The sequence below is a fragment of the Argopecten irradians genome, chromosome 2, assembly GCF_041381155.1.
Source record: "Argopecten irradians isolate NY chromosome 2, Ai_NY, whole genome shotgun sequence".
Lineage (NCBI taxonomy): Eukaryota > Metazoa > Mollusca > Bivalvia > Pectinida > Pectinidae > Argopecten > Argopecten irradians.
The window spans coordinates 23168686-23193532 of NC_091135.1; the positions used below are offsets into that span (position 1 = coordinate 23168686).

Here is a 24847-nt window from a genome sequence, read left to right on the forward strand (position 1 = left end):
CATATCTTTCTACATGAAATTATGAAATATGGTGATGATATTCTATTACATGTACTTGGTTATGTATACATGAAATTATTAAAGTATCGGATATAAAATTAAAGGGCTGTTAGCTGGGCCCTTTTTTCATGAAGCAAATTTGATAAGTATCATGCACAACCATTATACCTGTAATGTATTAAGGATATACTCTATTCAAATTTCAACAATTTTGAAATAACTAAATCACCACTTTTGAAATTGGGCCTTTTTGGGCCCAAAATCTGTCGAACCATTAGTCCTTTAAAAGAAAATGTGCTATGAAAAGTATTCCATAGTCGAAAGCCAACCAATTGGAATTAATAGAGGAGAGATTGGAGAAAATCATTGTGAGACTCTGTAGGTGTTTACACACTGGTGTATATAATCAACTGCTATGGAGTTTATCACAGGAATTTTTCTATGGTGAAATGTGCTTAGTTATGACATAAACACTAGCAGTATTTTACATGGACTTATCTTCCGTGTTGATACATAATTGAAAACTAACGGGCTATTTCAGCATCCTGTACTAATTAACTACAAATTTATAAGTTATGCACCTCAATTACTTGTTAATGGTTATAAAAGACAAAACGGTAAAAAAAACCAGTGAAACCATTAATTAAAGCTTGATAGTTTTATTCCAAAAACAAAGTGGTATAATGAACTAATAATTCTATATTGCAGATCAATATTGCAGTAAATGAGTAAGATGGAAAGACAATGAGTACAACCAAAGACTTAGTTAAGTATTATATATAGATGAAGAAGGTATAGAACAAGCAAACTTTGTGAGGTCGCCTTCTGCTACATTTTGTGATATATATACATTACCAACAATCCATGTAAAATAACAAATTTTAATGACTTATTATAACAATAACATTTGTACAAACCAGCCTCTATTTAACTTGATTCATCATTAATGTTACATGGTGCTTCCTACTAGTGATATTTAGATGTGAGTTAAGTATACATGATTAAGTACGCAAGTATTATTTTCTCTATCTGAGCATTTTGTCTCTACATGAAATAATATAAGTAAAGGATGTATGTATATACTATATAAGTAATATTAAGTAAAATTAGTAATTGGTACACAAATTGCATAGATATATAGATAAATGAATATGATATGTGAAAAAGAGTTTAAACTCTGAAGAACATTTTTCAAACATAAAACCGTCAATGAGAATCATTTTTTCAGAAAATACCAATTAACCTTTACCAACACAGGAAATAAAATAAAATTATAAACATGGTCACAATAGAGGTATGCATATAAAATAGAAAAAAATACATAAAAAAAAACAACTGAAAAGCAATTTCCCAGGTTAAAAAGTACCTAAAACATTTCTATAGAAAATCATTTTAACCTATCACTATTACTATAACACCATCTGAAATTTTACTAACAAAATTTTGATTTGTTTATTCAAATAATAAAAGTGAATAAGAATTTTCCATGTATTTTAAATTTCTTAAGTGCATATTATGTTCTTATTGGAAATCTCAATCATTTACATAAATATAGGTTTCGTAAAATATAAAACTTAAAAACGTTCAAAAATGAAGTTGTATTTTAATGCATTAAGCATATATAATTATAAAGAGATTCACATTCATTTTTATAAAAGTATTAAATATAATATTTTATCACATAAAGAGCATGCATATTACATATGCAATTAATTGATACATCATTTTTGTTAAACATTGATGTAAAGTAGATCGATATTTATCAATACAAAAATAAATCTAAAATCTCACTGACAAACAGTTTAATTAAGCATTGATGTCACTATTTTTTTTACTTCATCGGGTTACGAAAGAAATTTTGTTTGCAAACTGTGAATCCGCTTATTCTCACAAAAGTAGCGGATTCACACAGTTTGCAAACAAAATTTCTTTCATAACCCGGTGAAGTTAAAAAATAGTGACATCAATGTTTATAATTAATTTTTCAGACTATTTGATAATATAAAATACACTTAAACGTACTATTCCATTGATTTTTTATAAATCAATACGCAACCTCGACGTCTTTATTCGGACGTCATGATAACGTCGGGTTTTCATGCCATTCTCGGACTTTTTTCTTTATAGTATATGAAGAAAAAGAATCTGCCAATCAGAAAGTCGGATATAGTATGAAAACAAATAAAAATTGATTATTAGTCTATGAATAAAAAGATTTACTCTTAATGATTATAACTCATTATGCTGTTTTACAGTTGGATTATCTATAATCCTTAATTACAGTTTACTTAATTAAAATTAATGATATAGAAAGTAAAGATTTATAATCTCCTTTAAAAATTCAAGAGTTACTTCCCCTTATCGAACAGGCAGAGCTGATAAAAAGTATACCACCTTTACCAATAATACAGAATTCTGTTATTGATTGATATATCATCTGATAGCAAAAATCACGTCATAAATTTGTGAGGGGATAAAGACGTTTATTTCCTATAGACAAAAATAGATACACAAACATAACTTGCTATGAAACTCTAAGGGCACAAAGTTTTGTAAAAAAAAAAAAAAAAATCTAAAATCTTTTTGATAGATTAAACTTTCTTTACTGTTCCAAATTTGAAAAAATCTTACTTAACAACTTTAACCTATGTAAGATTTTACAATAGAATTTTCAAATACATCAACAAGTCATGGACCATGGCACCTTTAAGGTTAAAGACTTTGAGACATACATTAAAATGTAAGTACAGTAGATACATATTCTCTATATGGGACAATAATATTTTTAAATATTATCTACCATATATAGAATATGTATATAAAATATGTATATGTATATCTGAACAGAACAAAATAGTAGAAAATGTCACAAGTACATATATAGATGTATGTAACTATAAAAACCAAACATTCACACAATTGATTCCTTATATCAAAATGTTGACAGCGAGTCCTTTAGATTTAAAGAGACAAGTTATATCCCATGATGAGTTAAAAGATGTAGAGAGTTTAATGATCACAGGAGACAAAGGCTCATAAAATATCTATAATTCTATTAAGTGTAATTAATAAATGTAGCACTCTTATTCAAAATTTTTACCCTTAATATCACATATTGCAATTAATACAGGGGAGATAATTCCAGCTCAAACCTAATTATAATGTATAGTTTGAGTATATGTAACATGTAACATATTTCCATCCTTGATGCTCCAGGGGTTACTATCGCTGACATTATATCCATCCTTGGACTATCTCATAGTAATACTGAAAAGTTCAGGAGAAAAAGGTGACCTATCACAGACCTGTAAAGACTTACTAAAGAATTACAAAGAGCACGACACACAAAGTCAAAGCCACACAGTAAACTACAGTGTATCACTAATCCATCCTTTTGATGTACACCAAAGGACCACATTACCTACATGTTTTGTAGCCTTCAGATTTACTACGACAGAGTCCAGGGGTGGATATAATGTTAGTGATAGTAACCCTTGGAGTATAGAGGATGACATATTCCATGATACTTGTGCAAATACAGTGTCGGGATAAATTTGAAATTCAAAGTAAAATTCAACAATTCCAAATAAAGAAATAGCTGATGAATTGACAGATTAGTACAACAAACTATAAATTAGTCTTACTATATATGATACAACTGCTACCATAAGTCATGGTATAAAAGCATGTGAGCATATAATGTACTAGGGGAAACATTTGACCCTTGAAATAGTATCACTACATAAAGCTTTTTTCAATTTAATCTTTCTTCATTTTCTTTCAGTTATACTTCTAACCAATTCAAAGACTCCTATTGAATTTAAAAAGTTGTTACACTGTTTCGTGTTTACCAATCTAAATGTATAAACCAAAACAAAATCAATCCTTTACATTCAACACCTTCTGTTTGTGCCTGAACTCTATGGAGCATATTCCACTAAAGGATACCAGAAGAAATTAAATGCAACTGTCACAGCTTCATTCATAGCTTTTTCTATTATTTCATCATCGTCTTCTTCATCAATCATTTCCATCACTGGTAAAACTCGACTGACACAATTAATGTTTTTCATCTTCATGTGTAAAGATTTCGTGCCCAACCCGTCGTGAAGCGTTGCTGTGACCTTGACTCTGTCCCCGTCTTCTAAAGCGCCTATGATGTGTTTAAATCCATCCCCGACATCCAAACTTAACATCACTGAATCCGACATTTCTACATTGACCACAAACGAGAATGTGTCATGCTTCTTTAAATGACAATCCCTCCCCGCTGCCTTCATCAATCGACAAATGTGTTTCTCCTTTTCTGTGATTTCATCAGAATCACAATCCCCGAAGTCCTCTCCGTAGATACAGCGAAGTTGTTCAGCGATGAATCCTGGTAAACTACTAAGTAATGGTGCAACACTGTTCTCAATCTTTGTGACCTTTGAACTTACAAATGTCCCCTCCCAGACTACTTTCTGACCAATGAAATGACTGCATTGCATTTGGTTTGGTGCCGTGTTGTTTTTCAAACCTTCCACACAAATACTACTATAGTCATCCCAAGATAAATTTAACTTTCCTGATGTCTTGAAAGTTGGTAGACGAATGAATGCAAGAGGAATTAATGCTAAAACCCCAAAAACAACCATGACAATTGTTTTGACATTTTTATATTTCTTGTCAGTTTTCTTGCCAAACAAAGCTTTTGTCTGTGTTAACAAAACTGGTACAGCAAGCATGAGAAGTGTAATGATGAGTTTTCCAAAAAGTTCGGTTCGGAAAAGACAGTAGATACAGTAGAAAAAGCCTGCTATTATAGCTAACATGATAAACGGGAATAATAACGGAAGAAGCAAGTATCCAATACCTGCACGGGCTAAACCTGTCCAAGTAGTGAATGGAAAGAGGGACGTCATGAAGTTCCACCAGAAGTAGCAGATGAGATGTGGAACCAGCACCCTATAGACACCAGTGAAGGATTTCTGCATGGCCATGATGATGAAAAATAAGCCAATAACTATATGTGATAGAGACGGAATTCCGAAATTCAGTGAAAATCCATAACCAAGTTCAACGGAGAAAAAGGAGCCTGTTAGGAAATGTAGAATAGGGGTGATGACAGGAATATCAGGGAACGCGTGGAAAAATGTGGGCAGGGAGGCAAGGAAGTTACACCCTAGTGCCATCAATGTAATGAGATCGTGACTATCACTCAAGGCCGAGAAGCAAATGGCAGATAAAGCGCCAGAGAGAATCATCAACTCAGAGCAGGGAATGAACATCTTATTAGCCAAAGAGAAGCTTACAATCAGAAAAGGTAAGGAACCAAAATATATCAAATATGGTGTTAGTGTGTTCCACGTGTATTGGGACTTGGTATCATCAACATTGACACCGACATCGTAATTCTTGAGGACGTTTGCCATGGCGGTTGCATCTCTTAGTTTCTTGCTCTTGTAGAACATCTGTAGTGTAGATATGACCATGATGGTGATGGCTACGTAAAATACAATGAGAGGGATAACGAGTAACAGCAGCTTGGTGGAGATAAAACTGTAAAGGAAAAACACGCCCAGTAAATAAAGCTGATTGGTAGGAATCAATGACATGCCAAACTTCAAACCTTCGTCAGAAACCCATTCCAAGCCTTCATCAAACAGGACCATGGCCGTCGCCTTTGGATGCTTGATAACCTGTGGAGAGAATAATTTAATTTAGAAACATTGATTTTGGTTTGATCTTTTCATTTAATTGATTCATACCCATCCCTGATACTCCAGGGGTTACTATCACTGTCATAATATCCACTCCTAGAAAATGTCATAGCAAATCTGAAGGCCCTGTGTGCAACAAGATGAGCAGGTAGTTTGGTCTTTGAACCCTCAATATACTGTAATATTATACCTGAGCTACTGGTTTTGTTGATAATAGACTAAGTCAAATAATTTACTTACCAATCTATACCCTTTCCTTACACATGTATAAACCTATGTCATATCCTTACTTTTCTTGCTTCCTATTTTTTTACTGAAGTGCAAATCGAATCATACGGACATATGTTTGTAATAATTCTTCTTTGACTAATATATTTACCTTCATTACAATGCCAGAAGATTTGTAGTCCTCTGATTGGGAGTCCTTCTCAGTTGAGGTCAGAGTTATTTTCCCTTGAATTTTCTTTGACAATACTTTCGCAAATTCAGTTTCGCTAATGTTGTCTCCGATTTTCTTGCCTAAAATGGAAAAAATAAATAATGATTAACTGGTATAGTTTTATCACTACAGATTGTACAGAAAAATATTTTGCTTCATTCATTGGTCCTTTAAACTGATTATAACAACAAATATACCTGGTACTAAACACTGGTTCTTATTGGGTAAATTAACTTTGTGATATTGACAATAGTAATTTATTACCTGCAGCTATGAGTACTTTTTCTTCCAGAACATCTCCTCCCGAAACTTTTTTGACAGCTGTGATGTATTCCTCCAAGGACATCACTTTTTGGTGTGTTCCTGACAATGTGTGGAATAGACCACGTGATGCTGACCGAACTTTCTTCTCGAAATTGCTTGTCTCAACACACCATTCCACTTCCTCTCGATTTTCAGTAGTAATACCTGGAAAGAAAAAAAAATGATACATTGACATTTTTTTATACATATAGAATGATCATGTTGTAAAGTGAGAAACAGTTCAGTACATATATAGTACGTATGCCAATCTGAATGTAAGGAAATGTAACCAAGAAGAATAAAAATAACAAGATGCCCATGGGCCTTAAAGGTCATCTGACTTTTAGCACAATACAACATAGTCGTTTAAAGATTTTAGCCTAATTAACCCTTGTGACCTTGAATGAAGATCAAGGTCATTCATTTGAACAACCTTGTTAGCCCTTCATCCTAGCATGTCACAGGCCTAATTTCAGATCTCTAAGACTCTTTGTTATTCACAAGAAGTCATTTGAAGATTTTAGCCTCATTGACCCCTGTGACCTTGAATGAAGATCAAGGACATTCATTTGAACAAACTTGGTAGCCCTTCATCCAAGCGTGTCACAGGTCCAATATCATGTCTCTTGGACTCTTAATTATTCTCAAGAAGTTGTTTAAAGGTTTAAGCCTATTTGACCCCTGTGACCTTGAATGAACATCAAGGTCAATCATTTGTACAAACCTGGTAGCCCTTTATCCCAGCATCCTACAGGCTCAATATCAATTCCCTGGGCCTTCTGGTTCTTGAGAAGAAGTTGTTTAAAGATTTTATCCATTTCGACCCCTGTGACCTTGAATGAACATCAAGGTCATTCATTTGAACAAACTTGATAGCCCTTCATCCCAGCATGTTACAGACCCAATATTAGTACCCTGGGCCTTCTAGTTCTTGAGAAGAAGTCGTTTAAAGATTTTAGCCTTTTTGACCCCTGTGAATTTGAATGAAGGTCAAGGTCATTCATTTTTACAAACTTGGTAGCTCTTCATCCCAGCATGCTACAGGTCAACTATCAGTGCCCTGGGCCTTTCGGTTATTGAGAAGAAGTCGTTTGAATGAAGGTTTACGCACAGCGCATGGTGGACAGTGCATGCGGGTCAGATGACCTAACAAGTAATAGATCTGGAGGTCACCATGCCATGTATACATAAAGTCATCTGACATGTGACAGTAAATGCATTAATGTGATTAAGATTTGCTTAATATCACATTTTGATAGAACAAAATATTGCTCTCATTACATTTATCAGAATTAAATTGCCCTGAATATTATGTTTAACAAGAGGCAGATGGGCCTTAACAGTCATCTGATTATTGGCACAATGTAACTCCTCAGAGAATATAATAGTAGCAAACAATTAAGTCAATACAAAAGAACTATTTCAAAAGAAGTTTATGTTCTGAAATACATGAATGATGAATCATACCTTGAATAAAGGTCAAGGTCATTTATATGAGCAAACTTTGTATCACTTCATCCTAACATGTCGCATACTGAATATCAGGTCTCTAGACCTCTCAGTTATTCAAAAGAAGTTGTTTAAAGATTTTAGCGTATTTGACTCCAGTGACCTTGAATGAAGGTCAAGGTCATTCATCTGAACACACTTTGTAGCCCGTCATCCAAACATGTTACATACTTAATATCAGGTCTCTAGACTTCATAGTTGTTCACAAGAAGTTGTTTATAATTTTAGCCTATTTGACCTCTATGACCGTGAATGAAGGTCAAGGTCGTTATTTGAACAAACTTGGTAGCCCTTCATCCTAGCTTGCTACAGGCCAAATATCTGTTACTTGTACATGTGCCTTTTGGTTATTCAGAAGAAGTTGTCTGAATGAATATTTTACGTACTGCAGACAGTACATGGCACACGACGACAGACAATGATGACAATAGGTCATATGGCCTAAAAATAGTGAAAATTAGTGGATGAAGTTGTTCAAACCATTGTTAAAACCTACCAGTTTTTGTCTTGAGACATTTTCCCAACTGTTTGGTTGCCTTGTCATTTCCTTGTTTAGAAGCCTGGACCAGCCAATGGATTGCTTTCTGTGCATTTTCATCTCTGTCCACTCCAGAATCAGCCAGCTTCAGGAAGTAATCCCCTAGTTTTACCTGACTCTCATCATTATCATCCTTAGCTTCTGACTCCCATTGGTTCAAAGTTTCTGTGAAAGAAAACAAAATTGAGCACATCATTTTTGTTCCAACTACAAGTTATTTTTTTTCATACATGTGTATTTTAGAATATGTATCACAATTTGGTTTGTTATACATGACATGTATTTTGTTTAATATCTTATTGTAGTGATATGGATAAGGTCAATTTCAAGTGACCAGATACCTCCATATTCCAGTGGTTACCATCGCTGTCATTATATCAACCCCTGGAATATGTCACAGCAAAACTGAAGGCTCTGTGTGTGGCAAGTCGAACAGATGAGACAAGTAGTTTGGTCCTTTGATGTACTTCAAAAGAAAGGAATATGGTACAATATGATTGACTGTGTGGCTTTGAAGTTGGGCGTCACTATCTCTATGATCATCAAAGGAATTATGTCTATATAGACCTTAATTTGAAAGGTCATTTTTTTCCTCCTGAACTGCCTTCAAGTTTTGCTATGACATGGATATAATAAGAGTGATAGTAACCCGGCCCTGGAGTATTCAAGGATGAATGTTACTCCTAAATCAAACTGGCCATCAGACCAGAAGTTGTTTATGAATATTTGTCAACAAAATTGTTATACTAGATTATCTCCCATAGTTGGAAAGTTTAGAATCAGACATGTACATGTAGCATATACCATATTCAACCCAATAAGTACCCCATCCCTAAAAGTGCCCCTCCTCATCTATAGGCCTTGATTTCATTTACCACAAATTAAATCCACTGTGTAATTTATTTATTGAATTCTTTTGTAAAATGATTTATTGCTTACTTTGTGCAATTATTTTATAGACGGCTAGTTCAAATTTGGTTCTATTAAATATAAGCCCCTTTATTTATTTTATTTTTTAAGCACTCTGAGCATTTATTGGGCCTCATTTTTCAAATAAGAGTGTAAGACTAATGGTACTTTTACAGTATTGAAGGATATATTGTATGACTGATGCCAAAAATTCTTTTGCTGACTGTTTTAATGCAATGAGTACACATACAGACAATACAACAATACACAGATGTCATACAGCTTGTAAGCACTTCACATATCAACCATAACCTATAATGAATAAGGAACCCTGTGCTTCAAGGATTTATAAGTGAGAAGGATTTGTCACTCGTAGTTTTGGACGAATGCGTCACAAGTGCTTTAGTGTTGCTGCACTGACCATGAGGTAGCGTCACAACTAATTTTCCTTTGATATCTGCCGGTGCAACCTTTGATGTAAGTTGTGGGTGCCAATTAAGCTCATCGGCTTACTTTATGAAGCGCCAGGGCTGTTTTTTCATGAGCTGTCATTTTTTTTTAATGAAAATTTCATACATTTCTTCTAAGTCTCCTGTCCAGGCTTAATCCGAGGACTAGACATCATGAAATTTATCAAGCTTATTAAGTGTTTAGTAGTGTAAAGAGACAGTGACAAATCCTTTTAATTCCCACTTATAAATCCTTGCTGTGCATATTTAGGTCAGTGTCATGCAACTTAGCTAAATTTTATATCAGAAACATACAACGTGTATAGTAGTCCCCCCCCCCCAACCTATATATAACTCACTATAAAAATACTGTACGAAAAACTGTGCATACCGTCATCCGCCAAACACCAGTATGAAAGTTAATTCCTAGTCCAATGTCTGTTAGTGTGTATTCTCTTAATCTGTATGCTGTATATAATGTGCAATACATATATTGATTTTTGCTGTGTAATAATTAGCTGTACATATGTGCAAATATTTATTATTAATTTATATGCCTTTCATTTTTACGATAATATATAATTATTTGTAAACATTATTAATCTGCAAAGTTTGTAATTTAGAACATTAAGTCTGTATAATGCGGTCTACATTGTGTAATAGACCTAAACTGTTTAGCCCTATGACACAAACATTAATGCTGACTCGATCAAAAAGCACGTCATAATTTTTCATGCACCAGTAATCACTAGATCTATTTGAATACATATCGGTAAACAGGTAAAGCCTTGATCATAACCAGTGTTATGGTCGATAGCCAGGTGAATTCACATAAGCGTATTCGAGACTTGGCTCGAAATAAAATATCGCATTAATTGTTGAATTGATTCTTCTGTGCATTGTTCATCATTCAAAGTATGTAACAAACCTTTAGAAACTTCGGGAACTTCAGATTGTTTAGACTGGCCCGTTGACGAGGACTTCTTGTCCGCCATTTTGTTTATTCCGGAAGTCTCACTTCAGGTAGTCACATGATCTTATTGATCTTATTACCGGCGTGTACATCTTACCAAGGATTTATAAGTGAGAAGGATTCGTGTCGTCTCTTTACATTACTAAACACCACGCGAGACGCCTATGAACCGGGAATAAAAACCGTTTTTCTCAATAAATACTTGTCTTATCGAGTCAAACGAAACACCATTGTAAAGTTTATTAAATTCCAACGTTTAAAACTTGCTTTTGTTTAGGGATGTCTTAAATTTTCGTTAAAAAAATCGACAGCTCATGAAAAAGTAAGACGGTAACCCTCGCACCCGCAAGCTACAAAGGAAAATCAGTCGTCGCCCAACGTCACGGTCAGTGCACAAACACAAAAGCGCCTGCCTTGGACTTCCCCAAAACCCAGTGTGACTTATCCTTCTCATATACGTCCTTGATCTTACTAATAAGGGAAAATCAATTAAGCTTTGTGGACAATGAAAAAAGACAAAAAAAAAAAAAACACCACAGTACCTCGATCAGAAATTATAAATTTCAACAAGGACGTCCTTTCCAGTTTTGATACAATATACAGAACTTAACAACTATATTTTTTAAATAAATTATAATAAGAGCTGCTATATATACATGTACCTATAAATTTATGTTAAAATCTACCAATACATCACTATTACGTGAACGGCATATATATATATTACTTCATGATTTTCATATTTACCAAAAAGGACATTGTATTATCTGATATGCATCCTTAATTTTGTTTCCATATATTATTTTACGTGGAATTACTTCTTTCATTGCAATCACGCCTCTAGTCCTCTAAACCTGCCTATATTATTAGGCCTTTTAATTATTTTTTTGCCTGATATATAGACTATTATTCTCTTTATTTCCTCCAATTTGAAAATTACATAAATAGAATAACATACATGTAATACAATATTCAACATGGCTTAATCTGTACAAAGAATAATGTATGTGATATGCCAACTAGTTGAGTAAATGTACATACAACTATTTTAGTACTATCTGTATTGCATTATAGTGGTGCAAAATAAATTAATAGACAATAATATAATGATGATAATAATAGTAAATAAATAAAAATAATAATAATTATAAAAAAAAATCAGGGGAAAACATTAACACTTCAGTATGTATATATACACAATGAACCCAATCAATTTACTACATATACAAGTAGTAAGAATAGACGTGATAACTATTTGAAAAAATCATTTAACATTTTTGAGACATATCTGACAGAAACGTGGCGAAATTCTATTATATCTTTACTGTTCAAATCGTACATAATTTTACCACCTATAAATATATGAAATAATTGAAAGTCTGAATGGGAATTAAGTACATGTTAAAACCGATTCCATCTATACTTAAAAGCTAAAACCATAACCTCTTCCGTAAATCCACACTGTAAAACAATATGCTTATATATATATCATAATACATTTTCCCACACCTATGACATAAATCTAATTTATCCGTCTCTGGACTTCTTACTTCACAATTAATGACATTCTATTGTAGACTGATGTTCTAATTTGCGGATGTTTTATCAATAATCTCCAAAATGTATGAGGAAACAAATTTTCATGGACCAAAATAAATCTATTAAAATCACAATCATTACACATCCTTTCTTTCCATGCTCTTTCTTCATATAAATGTACACTATACTTTACTTTCGCTTTCCATGAACTCTTCACTGGAAACACCATTTGATAATTATTCTTGTAAGAACTTGTATAAATTGTATTTCTTATGAATAATTTTAAAATATATCACTTGTAGAACCATATCTGACATAAAAATAAGAGTGAAAAATATGTGATATGACATACAGCCTAAGACAAGCTAGCCTAATAATATAAGCAGGTTTAGCGGACTACCACGCCTATTTCAAAAACATTTCATGATATCGTTACACATATATATTATACATCTATACGATTTCTGAAAATATTTGGGAAAGTTAATATTTTTTATCTATTTTAGTAACAAATCCAAAGGCCTATTTCAATTGGGGTACTATAATAACCTGGTGATTTTGTACAATACGATATGTTATTTATTGTTTAGTGCGCACAAAAAACCCGTTATGGCGTGATGCGGAACATACAGAAAATTATTTCAAACTTACAATGAAGCAGATGTTTTATATGGCGTCTAAATCTCATCTCTTAGCGTTTTGTTCATGTATTCACAATAATTATATACGCCTATGTGAGTGTTTTGTACTCAATGTTTTTGTGTCATGAACAGAAAAGTTTATTTAAAAAAGAAAAGTTTATTAAAAAACAACGAGTCATTCCTCTTCTCATAGCAGAGTCGCATCATTTTTAATAGAACTTGCGAATCTATGTGTCGTAGTGGAGCGCTGCCTCCGAAAATCCTTCGGGCACAGTTTTCTATACTTTTTTGTAGGTTTCAAATTATTTTATGCGTATACATGCATTTATATATCATTTTTGTCCAAAACAAACATAACTACCATTCTTCATATCTACCAACCGCTCACAAAACGTTATATTCACAATTTCTGAACTTGCCGTAAAAAATTCCCTTCAGAAAGACCTCCATATGTATTACGTAAAAAAACAATGCCTCGGTTGGAATTTGATAATCTATGTGGTTCAGTTTTATTGCCTAGTAAGTAAGTGATATCGAACAAGTAAGATGAAATGCAAATAAACGTTTTATAATGGTTTGCATAATCGTTACTTTGCTCCATTAGCAGTAATAGGCACCAATTGTAGCTCTAAAGACGACACCATTTTCTGTCTAAAAATCTTTTGAGCTAAAATATTGCAGCTACATTTCCACACAATGTATATATTATGTATGATAGACATATTTATAGTATGTTGTTTACATGTATAATATTGTTCTGTTGATATACTCTACACAACTGTTTGTGTGTTTACGAGAATAAAATCATTGTCATTGTGTTTTGGTATACATATGGTATATTCTTCTGTGTATCTTGGTGATAACGTCATATAGTTTTCACGATTTTGGGTACTTCTGATTTTCCGAAACCTACCAACCAGCAAGGCACAATTGAAAAAGACGCACACACAAGAAAATAAAAAAAAGAAAAAGAAAAAAAACGAAACCTCTCATCTTAAGGTATTCACTTTGGTAGTTGGTACATGCTACTTAAACATGCCTGACGCATTGTTCTCCGAAAAATGTATTGCAATTGATCAAATCTAGAGAAAAGTTTCGTTTTCCTAGATTTTACGTCTTTGGAGATAACAGGATGCATCACCACCCATGTAATACAAAATGTGTGTCTTTTTTACTTACTTTCTAAAAATGATAGCTTTTGTTTTTTTCCCGAAAATTCTGTCGCATTGCATGGCGACTACATCTTGTCGCATGATGTGTTCAATTTTTTTTCTTTTTCGCATGGTGCACTATCGCTCTTCGCTTGGTGCACGGTCGTTTGGCGCATTGTCGCACTTTTACTCTTCGCTTGGCGCATTGTCGATCTTCGCATTGGGCGCACTGTCGCTCTTCACTTGACGGGGTCGACATTGTGACAGTACGATATGACCGAAATCAGCCATCATGCTATTGGAACTTAAAGCAAAAAAAAAAAAAAAAAAAAATAATAATAACGCCGAACAGAAATTGAAGTAAAGTTTATTTGTAACCTGTACGTATATATAGTATACTGATGCGGTCAAGCACACTGGCCCACCTCAAAATCTAAATGAATCTGAGATAGCAGTTATATAAACAGGCCCTGATTTCTCGAAAAAAAAAAAAAAAAAAAAAAAAAACACTGTAAAGTAAAAAACTGACTAAGAAGGAGAAAACTTAAGTTTGGACTTTAGTCTGCATATGACATGGTGGGACTGAATAAAAGAAACACGCAACTTTATGCGGATGTCTGTCAGATTAAAAAGTTCTTGTTTTCACCGATTTTAAAATCACCTGTATATATATGTCCAGTTATGTTTACCGATTGTGTATGTAGACTCCTACAATGTCTGAAAATGGTCTATAAACGCTAGGAAGTCCAAATATCAGAAACATATATACATTTATTCTTGTGTCCATATGGTTATCCTGCCTGCTTACTTATTAAAAAGTACGTACGTACCATCGATTGGGCGATATATTTTGTAAAATATGCCAATACGTGTATAAATAAAGGTAAATACATGTTTCTGACTTTTGTAGCTTTTTACGTTTGAATAGTCATTTATGATTTAAATAACAATGCCGTAAGATGTCATCGGTTTTCTATAGAAGAAAAAATTAAAGATAGCATATCTTGAGAAAAGAATTCTGATGAAAAAAAGCAAGAAGGCAAAATAATGTCATTTCTGTGCACATATCAATATTTTATGTTAACCGGTATAACTGTAAGTAAACTATATTTATTTAAATCTTATTTAAAGAAAGGGATAATATCCGGTCTGTATACATGTTGCTTAAAATTCTGACAACTTACCTAATAAAAAAACAGCAATTATCATAGCGATATTTAAAAATCAGAAATATAAATATGCGTTCCTGATTTATAAAACAATTACATTTTATCATGTTTAAAATACATCATTAATGTTCGATTTTCATACTTTCAGCTTCATCTTCCTTCTAGGGGAACACTGTGTGACTAAAATATGATTGGATGTGACATTTCGCCATAAGGAGAAAAAAAACCCGTGGGAGGCCTCACAGTATACACGAGAGGTTACGCCATCTACCGATCGCAAAGAAAACGAGCACCTGTGCGGTGAGTTTCGCTGGGAATAGTCTAACTAATATGTGATTGTGAGACAACACAACAGAATGGCGGGTAGCATACACGAAGGGCCTGAATATGGCACAGGCGATTTCGTCCTGTTACCAGAAGTTTCCTTGTCAGCGTTCATGTCCAACTTAAAAATGAGGTAAGTTTGTCCTAGACAGACGACATAATCCATGTCCGCACCCTTTTGAAGTTTGCCGGGGTAGCTTTCGAGGGTAGCTGAAGTAGATAAGATATGTCATTATGTTTCCTCACTTGTGTTTGGCACCATGCACAGTTAGTTTCACCAGGTTATAGTTTTCTTATAACTTCTTCAACAACCAAAGGAATTAAGTATTAGTCATTTTATAGTATGTGGCAGAGAATATCGGAATCCGCGGTATTTATAATTTACCGACAAGGGACATAACTTATAGATCTGTTTTCATTTCCTAGTTGGACTGTTTTGTCTACGTATCTTCTCAAATATGTGTCATACCGTACACATTTATGCATATAGAGCATATTTGTATTTCATATTTACTTACTTAGCGAATAAGATAAGAAACTAGAAAATGAAAGTACTTGTATAATTTAATACCATAAATATTCTAATTGACGGTCACATTTTTTTTTTTGGGGGGGGGGGGTTAAATATTATTTAGCAGCACACCATATAATATTTTTAGTGCGAGTGTACTCGTACTATTATTTTCCTTGTCGTGTGTAGAGTCTGTGTACATCCGCTATGCGCAGATTCCAACTGCGCACGCGATACCGGAAGTCAGTGTCTAATAGCGTTTAATAGATTTCGCCATGATTTAGTTCAAAAACATATATTAAGATATACTTGTCAGCGATAATCTAATGACTATACTCAGTGCTAAACGCATTTATTCTGTGTAAACTTCAAGCGGCGTATCATACAAACTCTTGCATCGGTCACGATATTCTAAGCATCTGATCGACTTTGGAAACTTCCGGAACATTACAATGCAATTCAAGTTGAAACGGATAATTTATAGTACCGGCCACATATTTAATTTATTTCACATTATCCTAGGTCCTAGGTGTACGTTGCACTATCGCTTAATAAGCCCTGTGGCAATAGACCGCACTTGCTTCTTATTAATATTTATAAAATTACACAGCTTTGCGTTAGAGAAACAGAATAAAAAACACATTATGAAATATCAGTCTGAATGTCTGAGCTCTAGATCTTATGTACACCAGAAAGTCACCACGTGCACAGAGACTGGACGGTGTTCTAGCGGACAACTATTTTGAACAGCGAAACAAGTTTATCGTATCAATATCAAAATTATAATAAACACACTTTTATGTAACAAAGAACTTCAAAGTAATTTCACATTTAAAGTTCTGATGAAGTAAAGGACAGAATTTATTACAATGCACAAAGGGCGTAAACCATCTCCTTGCAATAATCCCAAGGATAAAGTGCTACGTATACGTACACCTGTTGCAGAGGATGATTTCATAGCGGAAATTAAGGTTAGGAAGTATTTAGCGAGCACTGAATGTCTAACAGACATATTTCTAGTTTTATTTTTAAGCAAGGCATAAAAAGAATGATAATTTAGTAAATGTAGTAACAGCAACTTGTAAAATTTACAATATCTGACACTGACAGGTACATATATATCATATGATAATCCCTATTGAGATTCCTCCTCTAGACTCTTTTATATTCGGACGTCTGATAGATGTCTCTCCGACGAGAGACATCTGTCAGACGTCCGAATATAAAAGAGTCTAGAGGAGGAATCCCAATAGGGATTTAATCATATGACTGTATGCATCGATATATAGTTATTGTTCTGTACAACATACATATAATACTATATTCTATCCAATTAGTGCCCAGTGTGCTCAAAAATTTAAAAAATAAGGGAAGGGCGCTGATGATAAAACTAAAATTTGAACTTTATATTTATTGCTTAAAAGCTTTCATAAAATTATTGCACAAAGTAAGCCATGAATCAGTTTTCAACATAAAACAAACGAAAAAAAATACATCTGTACACAGTTTTCAAGTTTTCAGTCCGCATTTAATTCATTTAAGGTACCGTAACAGTGTAAGTGATATCAAGGCTTCAAAAAGAGGATTGAGGAGTGCTTATTGGGTCAAATACAATATGTGAATGACTTGAAGGACAGTGGGGAGGGAGTACAAAGTGACTGGATTATTACAACATATGAATCATTCTAACTGCCAGTGACAACTAGTCGATGATTTTTCAGAATATGTCCTTTTAACCATAGCCAATAATAATAACTGACTCATTCAATATTGTAACCAAATGTACTTACATAGTCATTTAATCATTCAGATAATATGCAGATATGCTTTCATTTGAAGAACATGTATATATATGGCCAGAGGTAGATCAAGAAGAAGTTTAATTAAAGGAGGAAAAAACGTATTATTATTATGCCACAAATTGACATATGCTAGACCATAAATTAAACCCATCTGATACATTAATATAAAGTGACCAGACTGGGATTTGAACACAGGGCCATGTAACTCTAGTTGTATGCTCTAGCTACTGATCATGATCGACCCAGTCTATACCCGAATCCTGCGCAACACAAAGGGTTGGTCTAGTGACCAGATTATGTATTCCACTTTAATTTAGATACCTGCATGTTTGCAAACACATACAGGTTTTAAATCATTTGCATCCATGAGAGCATTTCTATGTGTTCACTGGTGTAATACTATTATTTATATGGTATATGTGTGTTTGCAATATAAATATAAAATAAGACTATATAAACCATTGAGCTTGACTTGTCAGAAGTATGGGGTCAAATACAGTTCAAAACATCTGTATCTGCAGTCTATACCAGTATAGTGATTAGTCTTATGAGTATTGACAACAAAAGAGCAGTATGTAGCTGTAATTACATGGTGTCAGGCCTGGTAATGGTGTGATATGTCTGTTAGGATACCTGATGTGATTTACCTGCAAGGTATGCATAATTATGTATAGTATTATATTAACAGTAGAAAAAAATTATTAAAAACAATAGCTGGCATGAAGTTCTCATGTTCAGCATTGTGGTTCTAATGTTTGGGATTTTATCTACAATATATAAGATAATTATCAGGTTCCTGAAACACCCATCACTGCAGCTGACTTATATAGATCTCATCTGCTGCAGGGATGTCCACTACCAGTAATGTAGATGACACACAGGCTAGGTAACACTATTTACTATGCCACCTCACATTCAGTTGTATTTGCGGTGGGGAAGTGTATGTGTTCAATTTACTATCTGTCTCTTCCATATCTCCCCTCACCCCCACCACCCTGACACCATACACATACCAGTACACATTTTGTTATTTACCTGAAGGGCACTTCTTCAACCAGAATCTGTTTTGTTATTTACCTGTAATCCCCCCTTTGCCCCCTCCCCTACTCTGTGATATTTATATACCTTGTAGCCTGCTGGGACCACCCATTTCCAGTCATAACCTCTACTGTTGTTTACCTGTTGTAGGTGGTACAGTCACCACTTATATTAACATCTGATGGATAGCTGTAGGTGATTCAAGGTTTACTTTATCACTTTTGCAGGAGGTCAAATACTTATAATACATCAAATTTCATATGCTCAGGGCTGCGGAAAAACTTTGAAATGTACTCGTCTTTGGACAAGTGCTTCATCACAATCTACTCGTCCGAATGACATTTTTATTTGTCCGTAATATTTGTCAGATAAATAAGTAGATGTGACTGTATATATAAGACTACAGCGGTTTTAGATATATCCATTTGATTGTTAGAACTGTATTGATGCCGATTCGGGATGACATGACTAACAGACAGTTTTACAAGAAGACCGACAAAACATTTAATTCCCAAACAATTTTGTATGGAAGTGTTAAAAAAGATATCTTTTTAAAGGGTCGATATTTTAACTTACTTTCCAATGTAGTAGGTATATATTGCGTAGAGCGAAGCTCTACTAACCATAACACGTGTGTGCATATAGATTCCAATACATTCCAGTACCCCTTGGACTTTGAAATTGTGTCCCGCGGGAAAAGTCTCGCGCCTCCATGTAGGCAGCCATCTTTTAATTCTCGTTATCAGCACGACGAGATTTGAAATTTATGTACTAGACTAAATGTTTTATCAGTATACGCTTTAAAATTACTGTAAGTAGTCTAAATTTACACATATACAAGAACAACGCAATAAATGTACTGGTCCAATATATACTGTGTATGTTTTCAAGCGCACAGCACCGTCAGCAGTGACGTCACAAAACCTGACGCCAAAGATGACGGCACAGATTCGCGCGTATTTTTGATAGCATGGCATGTTGCCAAGTTTTCTCTGCATCTGATAAAAACAAGATTGAAGTATATTGAACTATTTCATTTGGATTATTTTTAATTCTTTCTAACTATTGATAGTATGTGCATGTCAGTGAAATATTTTATTGTTAATCTCGTAGAAAAATATAGACAATATAAAGTTATGATATTATAATCTTTTACATGTAGCTGCGCTCTTCTGAGGCTTTGCCTTAAATTCATATTATTAACTCAATACACCTTACACAAAAACAGTGCGGGTTTAAAAGTTTCTATAAATAGCGACTGACTTAGTTTCTCAACACATCGTCATAGTATGGCGGGGTTCCGTTAATCCGTGAACGGCCACAAGTCTTTCTCCCTCTTTGTGTACCACCGTACAATAAGTCATGTACGTTTGTAAATGTCTGTTTTAATAATAATGCCAAAAAACTGGCTACATATGTTATAAGAGCGCAGCTCTCTGCGCGGCCGAAGGCCGCGTAGAGCGAAGCTCTACTAACCAGCGAAGCTCTACTAACCAAAAAACTGGCTACATATGTTATAAGAGCGCAGCTCTCTGCGCGGCCGAAGGCCGCGTAGAGCGAAGCTCTACTAACCATAACACGTGTGTGAGCATATAGAATCCAATACATTCCAGTACCCCTTGGACTTTGAAATTGTGTCCCGCGGGAAAAGTCTCGCGCCTCCATGCAGGCTGCCATGTTTTAATTCTCGTTATCAGCACGACGAGATTTGAAATTTCTGTACTAGACTAAATGTGTTATCAGTATACGCTTTAAAATTACTGTAAGTAGTTTTAATTTACACATGTACAAGAACAACGCAATAAATGTAGTTGTCCAATATGTACTGTGTATGTTCTCAAGCGCACGGCACCGTCAGCAGTGACGTCACAAAACCTGACGCCAAAGATGACGGCACAGATTCGCGCGTATTTTTGATAGCATGGCATGTTGCCAAATTTTCTCTGCATCCGATAAAAACAAGATTGAAGTATATTGAACTATTCCATTTGGATTGTTTTGAATTCTTTCTAACTATCGATAGTATTTACATGTCAGTGAAATATTTTATTGTTAATCTCGTAGAAAAATATAGACAATATAAAGTTATGATGTTATAATCTTTTACATGTAGCTGCGCTCTTCTGAGGCTTTGCCTTAAATTCATATTATTTTTAACTCCATTAGCTTCTGGTAAGATTTTTTTGAGGCGAATGTCGCTAAAAACTGAAGCAAATTTCGCTGTGACATCTAGTTTTTCGATACACCTCTAGACTCTTGATTACGATATCAATAGACCTCGGATTTATTCATGTTACAATGCTGTACATGCGCATGCGCATTGAAAACGAAAGTCTGGAATTCCTAGAATGATGCAGAAAGCGAAAGCTTATCATTGCTTCGTCGTATTTTTAAGAAACCGTTACGAATGTCAGACCCTATATAAATTTATCGAGAAACGATATAATTAATAAGGTGTAGGTCATATAGTCATTGTCAGAATTTTTCACTCGTCCGACGGACAAGCGTGATGTCAACATTCACTCGTCCGATGGCCAAATCCACTCGTCTAGACGAGCGGACGAGTACATTTCCCCAGCCCTGATGCTTACCGGAATTATAATATTGCAATACATGCATGTAAAAATTAATAAGAACATCAATTAAATTGGTTAAGATGTTCCGACATATTGTCATATTACCACAACAAGCTCTCTACCTCTGGGGGACAGTTGCCAGATTCATGATCTCATTTAAAAAAGTAATTTGATTGGACATCAATAAAAATATATGATTTACATGAATTACATTTTCTCTTATTTATACCCAGAATACAATATATACCAAGACATCTTCCTGATTCTATAGGGCTTATTAATTTTTAACAGTTCTAATCAAATTGTATCAGTCATCATTCAACAGTTAACTGGTGGGAATATATATGATATATAAGTTCTAATTAATTTTGATATTTTTTTATATTACTCGCTATGATCCTGGGCTGGTGAAGACATTTCCTATACAGATAGTAAATTCCATACTAGTACATCCTGTACATGTTTTGTATCATTTTTAATTATTATTGATTTAAAACTATAACAGAAAATCTGTGTGTCTACTATGTATACTGTGTGTAGTTCAGGTACATAACAAACCACTTTAAGATTGATATTATACATGCATAAGGAAACAGCTAGTGTTATACAAGGGAAATTAAAAGTTTAAAATTCATAAAAAAAAAACTGTTGTCAAAACTGTGTCTAAAAACACCATGTGTATCATGGAATGAAGTGAAATTTCCTAGAGGATCAATAAAATCATTATTAAAGTACATGGTCTGAAGGACTTGATCACAATCAAAATCTATAATATAAGTCTGCCAGTTCTGGATAACCACCACAACAAAGGATTCCATAATTGGTTGAACATGATAGTCTCTGTTTTAGTGTTTGAAGTAAAGGTTTAAGAGTTAAATGTAATTCTAGCTGTGAAAACCATATTTGTGAAGACATCGTGCATGCATGAATGTATAGTAATTATATTTCATATTACCTTGCTAGCTCTGATGTAATTTGTTTCTTTTATAAACAATTAACTTTAATTTTCTGAAGTTATTTGATCAAAATTCCTTTATATCGCCATTAATCTTGATCATTGTGTCCAATTTTATCTACGTAAATCTATTGAGGTCAAATACAAACATGTAATAACCAAATTTAGATTACCATGTCACAACTTAAATATTGAGGTTGGTAGACACCATAACATTTTACGTAGAAATAGAATATGTATTAAGTGAATTTCATTTTATTCTGATGTGTCCTTTTTATAATGATTTAAGGTTGAAATACATAAAAAAAATACTATTATAAAAGACCATCTGTTTTCAAATTAATACAGCTCCTAAGTATTAATAATGTAAGAGAATTATCCAATCTAAGTAAATATCTATATTTAGCATGCAAAAGGAGGAATTGAAAGCCTTATTATTATATATTTAGTATATAACAAATGTAATATATATATATATATATAAGTGTCCTTGTTAATTATCTTTTATTTATTAGATTTGAGTTTGAAATCTGTCAACTGTCTCGCATTGAATTCATACTATATTATTTTACTATCTGAATATTATTATTACTATTATGAACCTATGTAATATTCCAATATTTGTTGATCACTCTCCTTATATTTATATGGATTGGTACGTTGCAATTGATAAATACATGTTGTTATTTTCACCTATAGGTCGAAAGGCCTACGGAATAAAACGAACAACTGATCCACGTCCTACAGTGACAAATTCCTTCAATGTTAGGCTAAACTTCCAAACACTAGGAAGCTGACCTATCTAGACACCAGACATCACTGTTTGTCTCTGGTGGGGCAGTATCCTGTGTACAACCATCAAACCCCTAACTTTATAATGGGACAGAGTTTCTTCTGAGGAGGGAAAGAACCATTAAGTAAAATTAGGGGTTTTCTTCACAGTTTCTTTATATTGAGGAAGTTGATGCTTCACAACACTTTACAAGATCAAGATAAGGAATGAAGTTACCACAGAAGCAAGATGGAATTTCCATTTGATTGATGCATATGAAGACCAGCAATAGAAAAAACTTTAGTTTGTATTTATATAGTTTGTATTTATATACCAGGAATTTTTCATATTTTTTTTTTTCAGATATGGAAAAAGTAAAAGAAAAGAAAAAAAAATTGTAAATTATACTGTGTGTTTATTCGATTTTTTCCCCATAAAAACTTTTCCCTGAAATATTATTAAATATGAAGTATTAGTCTCCTTTAGATTTAAATTACTCTATCCTTCTTCAAAATAATTTTAACAGTTATACACTTCCTCATTTTTTTGCAGTTAGATGATCTACACTTGACCCTTCAACTGAAAGACCAAACATCGAAGATAGTTTTAAATTTAATCCTTATCATGAGTTGGTAATTAGTAACTCCCTAGTTTAATTGACACAGTATCCTAGGCTAGTATCTTATGATTTGAGGAAGATTCTTTAGTGTTTTGTCTAAGGCAAAGGATCTGACTCAGAAATCTAACATCATATTTCATAGCAACACATGCTGGAAGCATTGTCATCTTTCTTTGAAAGATTGCATTCCTAATATTTCTTATTTCATTCTTTCTTTAGGATACAGATATTTGAAATGGGTGATCAAATTTTAAACAAGATGGAATCAAGACGTTTAAAATCAAGAACTAAAAATTATTCCATCTTCTTTTTAACTTATTAAATCTGTATTCCATAGATCATGAGACATGTGTAGTATACCAGAACTGGTACCCCCCCTCCCCAACGTTAACATTATGTGGAGAAAAGTTAAATGGGCATTGGCATCTGATGGAAGTCATTGATTACAGGTGATGTAATATAATCATATTGGAAATATAAACAGTGGAATTTTTAGTCAAAAATTTAAATGATTTTGGCATTACTAAAAACATTAGTAGTTACTTATATATTGCTTTCAAGCTAACAATACCTATGGAGAAGCTGCTTGTTTATAGATGTGGTTATCTGGAATTTATAGCAGACACAGTATCCAATGTTGATCCAGGCTGTTAAATAATGCTATACAATCTGGGGACAGACTTTAGTGTGTTTGCATATCTTCATCAGGTATCTCTTCGATCACAATACTTGGCAGATTTCCGACATTACCACCTTACATGTGGTTTATTTTAGCAAAATTAATGTTCACAGAATTATTTCTGCAATATCCTGTTTCCTCCACACAGGTATGTTGAAACGTTTGATAAATTAAAAATTTCTGGTGGGTTAATCTGTGAGGTTAATTTTGGCACATACACGACTAAGGTACCTGGTATATATTTTGATT

General features: G+C 33.6%; 2 protein-coding genes across 5 annotated transcripts in view; one reads left to right on the forward strand and one right to left on the reverse strand.

The window, feature by feature from the left end:
- Window positions 1–643: 643 nt before the first annotated feature.
- On the reverse strand, window positions 644–10860 carry LOC138314853 (wolframin-like). Its single transcript, XM_069255437.1, has 5 exons — window positions 10778–10860; window positions 8450–8656; window positions 6406–6609; window positions 6082–6221; window positions 644–5681 (listed from the first exon to the last, which is right to left on the reverse strand). The coding sequence occupies exons 1-5, from the start codon at window positions 10842–10844 to the stop codon at window positions 3921–3923; spliced, it is 2379 nt and encodes a 792-aa protein (XP_069111538.1). The 5' UTR covers window positions 10845–10860; the 3' UTR covers window positions 644–3920.
- A 4702-nt stretch (window positions 10861–15562) lies between these two features.
- LOC138314856 (unconventional myosin-Id-like) overlaps window positions 15563–24847 on the forward strand; it is a 44809-nt gene continuing 35524 nt past the window's right edge. For 2 of the 4 annotated variants that reach the window (XM_069255440.1, XM_069255442.1), the window contains exon 1: window positions 15563–15779. In XM_069255440.1, the coding sequence (XP_069111541.1) occupies window positions 15679–15779 (101 nt within the window). In that variant the 5' untranslated portion in view covers window positions 15563–15678. The remainder of the gene's footprint in view (window positions 15780–24847) is intronic. The other 2 variants (XM_069255441.1, XM_069255443.1) reach the window with 1 other exon arrangement.

Coding starts and splice junctions, on each gene's coding strand:
- LOC138314853 (XM_069255437.1), bottom strand. CDS start 10,844: ATGGCGGACAAGAAGTCCTCGTCAACGGGCCAGTCTAAACAATCTGAA. Junction 6,222..6,405: donor AAAAGTACTCATAGCTGCAG/GTAATAAATTAC, acceptor TTTCCATTTTAG/GCAAGAAAATCGGAGACAAC. Junction 5,682..6,081: donor CTTCTGGCATTGTAATGAAG/GTAAATATATTA, acceptor TTCTCTCCACAG/GTTATCAAGCATCCAAAGGC.